At 43.4% G+C, this 10,254-nt stretch overlaps 1 protein-coding gene across 6 annotated transcripts in view; it reads right to left on the reverse strand.

Annotated features, from left to right (window-relative positions):
* The window catches only part of COL9A1 (collagen type IX alpha 1 chain), a 95,214-nt gene that overhangs the window by 35,094 nt on the left and 49,866 nt on the right, over window positions 1-10,254 (reverse strand). For all 6 annotated transcript variants that reach the window (XM_080997998.1, XM_080997993.1, XM_080997995.1 and 3 more), the window contains 12 exons: window positions 9,860-9,934; window positions 9,402-9,437; window positions 9,236-9,298; window positions 7,016-7,069; window positions 6,656-6,691; window positions 3,272-3,295; window positions 3,019-3,072; window positions 2,340-2,393; window positions 1,155-1,187; window positions 998-1,054; window positions 609-662; window positions 108-161 (listed from right to left, as the gene is read on the reverse strand). In XM_080997998.1, the coding sequence (XP_080854124.1) occupies window positions 108-161; window positions 609-662; window positions 998-1,054; window positions 1,155-1,187; window positions 2,340-2,393; window positions 3,019-3,072; window positions 3,272-3,295; window positions 6,656-6,691; window positions 7,016-7,069; window positions 9,236-9,298; window positions 9,402-9,437; window positions 9,860-9,934 (594 nt within the window). The remainder of the gene's footprint in view (window positions 1-107; window positions 162-608; window positions 663-997; window positions 1,055-1,154; window positions 1,188-2,339; window positions 2,394-3,018; window positions 3,073-3,271; window positions 3,296-6,655; window positions 6,692-7,015; window positions 7,070-9,235; window positions 9,299-9,401; window positions 9,438-9,859; window positions 9,935-10,254) is intronic.

Genomic DNA, 10,254 nt, shown 5'->3' on the forward strand with positions numbered 1-10,254 from the left:
TTTGCAGGTGGATTAAAGGAATAAATAGTACAATTTCTCACACCTGTACATAGCCATTAGAGATAACAGAATGTGAATAAAAAGCTAATTAAAAGGAAATACTTTACTGGTGGGCCTTGAGTGCCAACATCACCTACTCCTCCTTGTTCACCTTCCTCACCCTAAATAAGTACAAATAATAACAAATTAGTTTATAGAACATTCTAACACCTAATCATGTACTCAGATGTAAGTCGAACTGAATTCAATTGGGCTTACTCCCATGTAAATGAGGTCAGGATTGTGGCCTCAGCCTGTAAGAGAGGGTGTGCACTATTTATTAACGTTATTGATCAATGTGTTCTTGCAACTCATATGGCCTACGTGCAGTACACAAAACATATTTTACACAGAAGGGAAGTCCATGCAGAAACTGCCTTATTGGAGAAGACATCAAAGCTGTTAGGGATTAAAACAGAAAAAAGTGCTGTGGCAATAGTGGGTAAATAAATCTAAGAGGAAAGCTACTGTTCTTTTCGTTTGTTAAAAGCATAACAAAATTAAACATGATTCCTCTTTCAACCATTGGCTTTCCAAATCATTTTAACCTAGTATTCTATTTCATTTACCTTATGGCCTTGTTTTCCTGGTTCACCAGCCTCTCCTTTTACTCCTTTGTGACCCTAAAGCATAAGAGCAAAGCCCTGTTTAAATAGTAGGTTTAAACAATCACTATCTTTTAAAATTCTGATATGTACCAGGCTCCCACAAGATCCCTTCTCCTGACTTTGGGTGATTTCCTCTTCCCGCTACAGCCCCATGTATAGCAAAGCCTATGGTGGTCAGCAGGTCCCCCCCAATCTTCTGAAGGTCTTTTCAGGGGGTACATGGGGGGCTTCAGAATGAGAGGAGGGGGAAAGAAAGATGGCTTCTGTGTGCTGCCTTCCATTTCTGCAACTCAATGTATTCAATATGCATCCACAATTACAACATATTCAATTACAACATATTCTCTTACCTTCATGCCCATTAGCCCAGCATATCCTGACCGGCCAGGTGGACAAGAATTGGGACACTGGGAGTGGGGGAGAGAAAACCCAAAAGCTGAGTTAAGGATGAGAAACTATGACAGAAAAGCATTTTTTTAATCCAAAAAGGTAAAATAAATATCTTACCAGTGGATCTCCATCACGAAGTCCAACTGTTCCCTGAAGGAGATTTAATAGAACAGTTTTTGTTTTTTTGTTTTTTGTTTTTAAAGGCATAGCATAACAGGAAAATGAACAAAAGGCAGATTCAACACAGTCCCCAACTTTCTGATTTCAGCAATCCACATTGTTCCCCGCCCCCAAAAGCCATCTGTATTTTCTGCTAAAGATGTGAAGAAGAGTAATAGATGGGTGGGTGGGTGGGTGGGTGGCTAGGTAGACAGACATTTGTACACATTCATACACAATCTCTCTTTTTAAAAGCAATGGGTTGTATGCCAAAATGCACCATATTTCAGCAAGGTGGGTCCTCACTGGGTGTTTAATTCGTGCATTTGTTAAGGGACATTCTGCAACCTCTTTCTCAAAGGAGAATATGCACTTGGAATGCAACCTTGTAAAAGAGCTCAACCTATCTATTTAGCTATTTACTTTGCCTTGCCGTGTAGATGGGTAACCAAACATAAAGGTGAACTGATTAAAAGGAATGGATTTCATATGGACTGTTACCTGACTGAGATTGCAAGCAGACCTGTCAATCTACCCTGTTACCTGTACAAAGAGCATAGTACAGGCAACGTCAGATTTACGCACGTTCAACTGATGTGCAACCATGTATCACAGTGACCTGGAATTGGCTGGGAAAGGGACAGAGCGGGACGGAACGAGCTTATGCATGCTCCGCTGATGTGCGGGGTGGGGGTGGGGAGATCAGGAACATAACCCCCGCACAAATAGGCTGTTATCTGTATATCCTCCAACACTGCTAGAGAACAAATCACAACTTAGAAGGGGGCCGGGTGGATGTTGAGACCTCCCTAAAATCTTGTGAAATGGCTCATCAAACTCTAAGGGTGTATTCTCTGGTGAAGCAGGGCATCTTCTGTACCAGAAACAGTGCATGATCCCAGACCTCGCCACCTGCTTCCACCAGCATAAATAGAAACACATATGAAAAGAAGTCTCTTGTACTCCTTTACTCAGAAGGCTTTGAAATTCAGTACCGTACCAGGTCAACTGTGGCCACTGGAGGGAATGTCACAACAAAGTAATGCTACTTCTAACCCACAGAATCATCCCTCTACACTTCGAAAGAGTTGGGGAAACAGACATTTTAATAAATCTATAATAAAATGAGTATCTCGAACTTACCATGGGGCCGGGGGGGCCTGGCACTCCAGGAGGGCCTCTCTTTCCAGGATCACCCTAAATAGTTTGAAGGTGGCACAAGTGTATATCAGTGAGCTGCATAACTGATATTTGTTCTGGCCTTATTTGTAAATAAGGCTGTAGAATCGCAGAGGAGACCATTTACACTGTTGTTAAGTTCAGAGTTCTAGAACACTCGTAGGTGCACAGAATATAAAAGTAGTTTTACATGACAGGAGGAACAGAGGCTACAGTAATCTATATCCCTTGTTTCGTCCATAAAAGAAATACATCGCAAAGATATGGGATTGTAATTTCTATTACTGAAGTGCTCAGAGATGATAGCAGCTATTAAATAACTAAAGATGCCTCATGCTCCATTCACCATCACTAAAGCCCCTATTACATACAAAACCACTCAGAATCTTGAAAAGTAACCACCATGCAGTTAAACCTCTGCATGGAAATCCATTTGCATGCCCAGTCGCATACACCATCTGGGACGTTTTTCACCATGCTATCCAGCCCTTATTTCAAGGTAAACGTGGTTAGCCTTCATGTGCTAGACATTGTTGGGAAACATCGTTCCTAAACATGCATAATTAGTATGGGGAATTTAATTAGTTAACATGAAAATTTAGACCAGTGATTTTAAAAAAAATATGCAGTGATATATACTCACAGGTGGCCCAACTCTGCCCACTTCACCAGGAAGTCCTGCAATACCGGGAGGACCCTACATTTGAAAAAACATTGATTTGATTAAACTTTATAAACAGCCACCCTTATCTAAGGGATAAATGGCTTTCTAAACAGAAGTACCAACTCAACCTTAAGAGGTTATTTTTAAAAAAATATTACCAATAGACCTATTGCACTGAAGATAAAATGTATTATTTTATTATGCTACTGATAGTTGGTGAATATCTACTTACTAGAGATCCAGGAATACCTTTACCCTGAAAGGGAAAAAATATAGCACATTTTAGTTTTTTAGTATATTCAGACTTCATAGCACTCCAACAATAAAATGAGAGAACAAATAACAAGATGGATTCCCCCCCCCCCAAAAAAAACTGTTGAATAATGAAAGCATTATTTTTAGCTCTCTGGGTATTTGGGATGGATAGCAATTTCATGAAGTTTTACGCTTACTACTTTTGTGGTAGGTGCTCCCTGTAATAGGTCAATCATTATTTAGAGAACCTTTTTTATTAAAAGAGCAACTCAAGCCATTTTCTTTATAGATTAATCTAGGCTTAAAGGTACAACTTAACATTTCTAAAGCTCAATGCCGCTGCCATAACGATGCCAGGAAACAGAAGTGCACATGTTTTTCAAAGGGGCAAGTAATGTTCTGTTCAAGTTTGCGGACATGCATGGTTTCAAGAAGCTGGGTGAGGGAACCTATAGCACCTTTCTGCCGGCAGCAGGGAAGTGGCCCGGGGAAAGGAGCCCTGTGGTTGGCCTCGCCTCAAAGCACAAAGACGGGTGGTAGCAGGGCAACAGCCATGACAGGCAATGGTAGGGAGGTGGCAGTGCTGGAAACAACACAGCTCCAGTCACCCAGTACTCATTCAGCCTGGAGCTAGGAAGAGAAGCACTAGGTGAGGCAGCTGCAATTGTCACTGCCTTCATTATCTTCTGGGGACTCGGGGCCCTGTCCTGATGCTGGGGAGGATACATAGTGTTGGGTTGCATAGGCACTGGAGATAATTAAGTTGGTGTCCGTGGAAGTCATCAGGCCCTAACTGAGTGCCAGTGTACATCAGAACATTTTAAATGAGAAATCTCTCCTTTGGGTGACTGACAGTGAGGCCTACCTGGTGGAAGTGCAGGATATGCTAACATCACCCCCAAAGATCCCTAGGCTTGGATCTTTCCTAAAATGTCTCAGTGTTATATTGCATTTCCACTGGTTTCTCTTTTTGTTATTCTGATTCCCCAAGTAATGAAATGCAGGATGACTTTCTTCTATTCAGTCTGCTTAAATTAGCAGCTATCACAAGCTATTCCGTGCAATCATTCGCCACATGCTCTGCTAAATCGTTCCACTAGGAAACCGGCATCTGTAGGAACCTTCTCATCAGCCACCTTTAATTTTGCCTTCTATCAAACAACAGTAATTTGCTTTCATTATGAACAAACAGTATTGCACTCATGTTACTGCTGTCGGTAACATTTCTCTCACAGCAGTAGCATGCTTTCCTATTTATCCACAGCTCCATGTATCATTTATTTTGTTTAAAACAAACAAACAAACAAACAAAGGCTTGTAAGGAATGCAGCAACGCCACCCTGAACACTTTTGAGCAAGTGTTCTTAGTGAATGTTCTCCTAACACTCACTAAGGTTATTTCGGTCCCTTTACCTTCTTTAAATACATACAATTCCCTTGTTTCATTCTATTGTTTTAATATTTGTTGGAAGCCACAGTGATTTTTTAGGCATATATATTTTAATTAGGGAGTAATCTGTTATGTAAATGGTATTAAATAGAACAGGGGGGGAAAGTGGTGGAGGAAGGGGCGGGGCGCACTGCAGGGCCTCCAGAGTCTGCCTGCCTCCTCCCACTGTAGTCACCCTACAGCTGGGGGGGAGGCAGGGGGTGGACCGTGTGGGCAGAGCGGAGCCTGCGCGTGCCCAAACCCCCATGTCTCTCCTTGGAGAGACACAGTGGCTTGGGCACGCTACAGGCCCTGCAGTGAGTGCCGCCTGGCATTTTGTCACCCCCCTCAGAGGTGACACCGGGGGTGGCCCACAGCCACCGCACCCCCCTTCCTCCACCCCTGGAAAGAAACAGAAGTCATAAGAAGTTACAGGGTTCTGGATTCAATTTTTGCAGTTTCTGAAGGCCAAAATAAACATGATGTTTCAGTGTGTTATTGTTAATGCAGTGTCTGCACCTATTGTTATGCAAATAGTTGCTGCATGGGACCCCAAGCAGGATCAGTACTGTGCCACGTAGGGAAGTTGACTTTAACCTTTCCTTTGCCGCAATTCCAAAGAAAGACGAACATATTTGAAATGGGAGGAACACTCCCATTGGTTTGCACAATATAGGAAGGCCTTTTTATTGGTGGCTCTTCAGTTCTGCAGTTTAAGAAGTGTTGTTTACACAGGAGTTCACATCCTATAAATGTTTTGATTGATCTTTTATTAGTTTTCATATATTGTAAACTAGTGCTTGATGTACACTTAATTTGTTTCTGTATATTTTGTTACCCGTTCCTAGCCCTCCTGAATATGCTAGTCTATGACTTGAAAATGGGTGGGGCAGGGGAATATAAAGGGTGAGTTGTTTTTTAACTCTGCACCAAGGCCATTTTTGTTCAGCTCCTTTCTCCTTGTGCACAGAAACACTTTCCACTCACACAAAGAACTGTTTGGATTCCTGTCTCTCTAATATGTGTGTGTACAGTTCAAATATAAAGGCAAGGTAAAGCCCACATGAGCACCCATGTGGCGCAGTTAAGGAGTTGGATTAGGAGATGGAAGGCCCTAGTTCAACTCCTCACTCAGCCATTAGTTCACTGGGTGATATTTGGCTTGCCACATTCTCTCAGACTTGCCTACCTCACAGGGTTGTGGTGAATACAGAATTGAAGGAAGGAGTTTAACACTGAGCTCCTTGGTGAAGACTATGACAGAAGTATAACATCCTGCCCAGAGTGGCTGGGGCAACCCTATCAGTTGGGCATGGTATAAATAAAATAATAAAAATAAAAAACCTCATCATGATAAGGCCAATCTGTAAATAGGACCTGACAATAGCTTAATAGCTCCTGTTTCTATGAGCAGAATGGCTGCCAGTTTTCCTTTCCAAGCACAGCTTTTCATGCTGATAATACTTCTTTTCTGGGGGAGTCCATACCAACTTCCAATGATCAGGGTCTTTTTTAATAGTCTGAGGGGCAGAAGTAGGAAGGGGCTTTTAAAAAGCCCCATCCCAGAACTCTGGACGAGGTCCTTCAGATCCTCATCAGAAAATCCCCTGATCTTGTCAGCACAAGCAATTTCGACCATCAAATACTACAGAGGTTGTTTTTAAAGGCCAGTTTCTGAAGGCTGGCATATAAAGGCTAAGGAGGCGAAGAAATTAAATCTGCTCTCTACTGATTTCAAGATAGAAGTTCTACTTTCTATGCTCTTGTGTTATTTTAGTCTGACTGGAAACTCCCTCAGGGATTATGAGAGGGTTGGTTCTCCCCTCCCCCACTCTGCTTTCCTCTTGCCTTTGTTTTACTATTCTAAAGCTGAAAAGAAATTCATAGTATTGATTTTTTAAAATAGATACTATATAAAAATCTATTACGTACAGGCAGTCCACGGCCTCCAGGCAACCCGGGTTCACCCTGCAAAAAATAAAATGTATATTATCTGGGAGGGTCTAAAACCAGTTATATAGTGAGCAGAATAATAAGTTTTCATGTTGGAGGTAGGGGGACATAGTGGGGAACTTTCCATAATATTCCATAATATTAAAATCACTAATCAACAGCTAGTAAGTATCTTTAGATATTTGTGACTGTGTTGTTGAGTTGTTGTTGTTTATATACCGCCCTATACCAGGAGGTCTCAGGGCAGTTCACAGAACAAAATCAAAATACAAAAGTCCTGTTAAAAAGTCCTGAGGCCAAAAAACTGAAAGAAAACTTAATAATGGATTTTAAACTTACCTTTTGTCCTTTTGGACCAGCACGGCCTGGGGATCCATCAGGGCCTGTCAGTCCCTTGTGGAACGAAGCATATACTTTTATTACAGTAACAATTACCTTTCAGTTCACAAGAAGGAACTGTTTATAAAATGTGCCAAGTTCCAAACAAGATAATCAGCTCAGTATAACATGTATGTGTGTACATGTATTCATGTGTCTGCACGTGAGTGTTGCAGCTGGATCCAAAAGTTGCCTTCCTCTAGTAGTGGTAGGATTCATTTCCCATCAGAGGAAGGAAGCTTTTTGGAAACAACCCCAAGAGAAAGCAGTGTGAAAACAGTCCCAGAAAAAGTTCCAAAATATGATGCTATCCAGATTCAAACTGGCCTGAGCCTGAGGCTGCAATTGTAAACACACTGACCTAGGAAGGAAGCCCCATTGAAGATGGTGGGACTTACTTCTTAGTAAATAGACACAGGATTGTGCTTGCGGGGAACTTGGCAGTTTGCCCAAGGTCTGTATTTGGGCAAACTGCCAAAATACAGTTTGTGTCTTTTCACCACAGACTAGGCTACAACCCAACAACTAAAATATGCTGAAACCCACTGAAACAAATGGACTTAAGCACACCCAACTTGTGTTGTACTGCAGCCTCCTCAGTCATTATTTAGAATTAACAACAATTAATGAAAAGGCTTTAAAAGGTTCTGGATATCTTGCCAAACACCTATACTACAGCAGTCCTATATATTTCATTTTGATTACTCTGGAGAAAGAGGTTTGAAGATGGTGGCCCAAAAGAAATAACCTCTGCTGAACAACCTTGCATGCACTTGAGGGCATTTCTGCATGCTTACAAAGCGCTGTATGCAGAACATCAGAGAAATGCAGAGTTGGAAGGGACCACAAGAGTCATCTAGTCCAAACTCCTGGAAATGCAGGATCTTTTGTCCAAAGTGGGGCTCAAGACCACAACCCTGAGAGAGTCTCATTCATGCTCTTCCGACTCAGCTATCCTCCCATGTAACTTGGAGTCTTTATACGGGCATAGTTCCAGAGCCGTCTTTCCCATAGGGTTTAGTGGTGCGTCACGCCAGGGCGCCGGCTTCTCAGGGGCACCCCAGCAAGTGGGGGAGCTGCGCAGCTTTGCCGGTGGCCTCCCCTTTCCCTGCACGCCCGCCAGCTGCGCCCCGCCAACCATAAGGCTGGCAGGCGTGCAGCTTCCCTCCCAAGCCTCTGCGGGGATCACTCTCCCGCAGCGACATGGAGGAGAGTTGCGCCCCCAATGGCTGGCAGTGCGCAGCTACGGCCACCCCAACACTATCTGTGGTAATTTGGGGGTGCTGGGCAGATATTTGCACCCTGGTGCCGTATCTGCTAAAGACGACCCTGCATAGTTCACAAGCATGTCCTACAAATTGCCATTAAAAGAAAAAAATCATGTGTAGAATATGACCTGTGCCACATAGGTTTCTACACAGTAGAGGGAGGGAGGGCACCACATATGACAAGCTCAAAGCTCACTCTCATGAGCTCACAATAACCAGGTGTACAATTAATTAATCAGACCTGTATCTCTGCCATTGTTTTGGAAGAAATTATTCATCTGCTAATGTTCCTTCCAAAAAAATCAGAAACCCCATTTGAAATGTGGGAATGTAAAATGGGGAACAAACCTCAGGAATATTATCTTGCTTTCTCAGACAAAATATTATGAGGTATAGGAACATACAAAACCTGGCTTTGGGGCCTTGTTAGGTGCAATACATCTCCTAATTTATCCATAGTCCTAGCACCTCTCAGAAATCTGTCCTAACAAGTTGCAAAACTGTCATTGGGCAGGGGAAAGATGGATCAGAGCCAGGTGCTGATTCAACCCAAGCAACCTCTGGATCCCTGCCTTGCATTCCCTTTCCTACTGCTATGCCCTGCCCTAAGCAAGGAGGGCCGCTGCAGCACGTAGTACTTTTCCTGTTTGAATTCAAAGGAATTCTGGGAGGAATGAATCCTCTCCCAGAAGCTTAGTGCATCAGCTGCTTTGCCTATTCCCCCGCCACTCCCCTAGAAACGCCCAGCCCCTGTATGCCTCTGCTCCAGAAGGGACCGTCTCTCAACTTGGAAATATCCCGCTCAGGATAAATGCCCTGGCTTGCTATTACAACCAGAGGCCTTTCAGGTTGGTAGCAACATCTCACAGAAAGAGGTTCTGCCTAGCCCCAAAGAAGAAGAAAATCTACTCACATCAGCCCCAGGTATTCCTGGCAATCCAGGGACACCTGGTCTACCTGGTTCACCATCTGGGCCCTGCAGGAATGCATTGGAGATGGAGGAAAATTAAGGCATTAGAAGAGAGGAGATACCTATGAATTCTTTGATAAAAGCATGGCAAGAGCTATCAGCCACTTACCGCAGGGCCCACGGGCCCATTAGGACCTCTGTCCCCCTAGAGGAATAGAAGAGGAAAACGGCAAAGTAAGGATACTTTTTAAACCTGTCACATTTCCATATGCAAAAGCTTTATTCAGATATTCTTAGAAGAAATCCCTGATGGCTAGGACTGCAGAATCGCTGTTATAAATACTAATCGAACACAGCCCCTAATGCAATTTAAAAGAAACACATTATATATGCCAATTTACTTCAAGCCACTAGCACACCCCTCGTGAAATGAGTCTTGGAATGCACATTTAGATTCTTGGCACAAAATCCCAGGAACTAATTCCTTCCGCCGGCTAGCAGTGGGTTACAGAGAGTTGACGTACTCAAGTGTCACATGCTCAATACTGTATACTCAGAGGGACAGCTACAGGGAGGAATTCCTCGAGCAGGGATGACAGTCCAGCTTTATGCACAAAATAAACTTACGTCGATGCCGTCGATGCCAGGAACTCCTGGGGGGCCTGGCGGGCCAGGGGGGCCTTGTGGACCTGGGGGGCCTCTCTGGAAAGAAATAAAAGAGCACTTAAGACAGTGGAGCAGGGAGGCATAGAAATCATACCAGAAATAGGGGGAAGGAGTAGAAGTTGAGAGCCAGCAGTTAAGGGCCACCACAGATTCATAGAATCATAGAGTTGGAAGGGACCCCGAGGGTCATCTAGTCCAACCCCCTGCAATGCAGGAGTCTCAGGATCCGTGACCAGAGTTCAGCTTCCCTGTCCCGGTGCCCAGATAACTTTAACTGTGCCACTGAATTGTGTTCCGTTTTTCATTAGGACTCTTTAAATCCCAACACTTTGACCACACTCTCCTATGTTAATCTA

Source organism: Podarcis pityusensis (assembly GCF_964106645.2).
Source record: "Podarcis pityusensis genome assembly, chromosome: 3".
NCBI classification, from domain to species: domain Eukaryota; kingdom Metazoa; phylum Chordata; class Lepidosauria; order Squamata; family Lacertidae; genus Podarcis; species Podarcis pityusensis.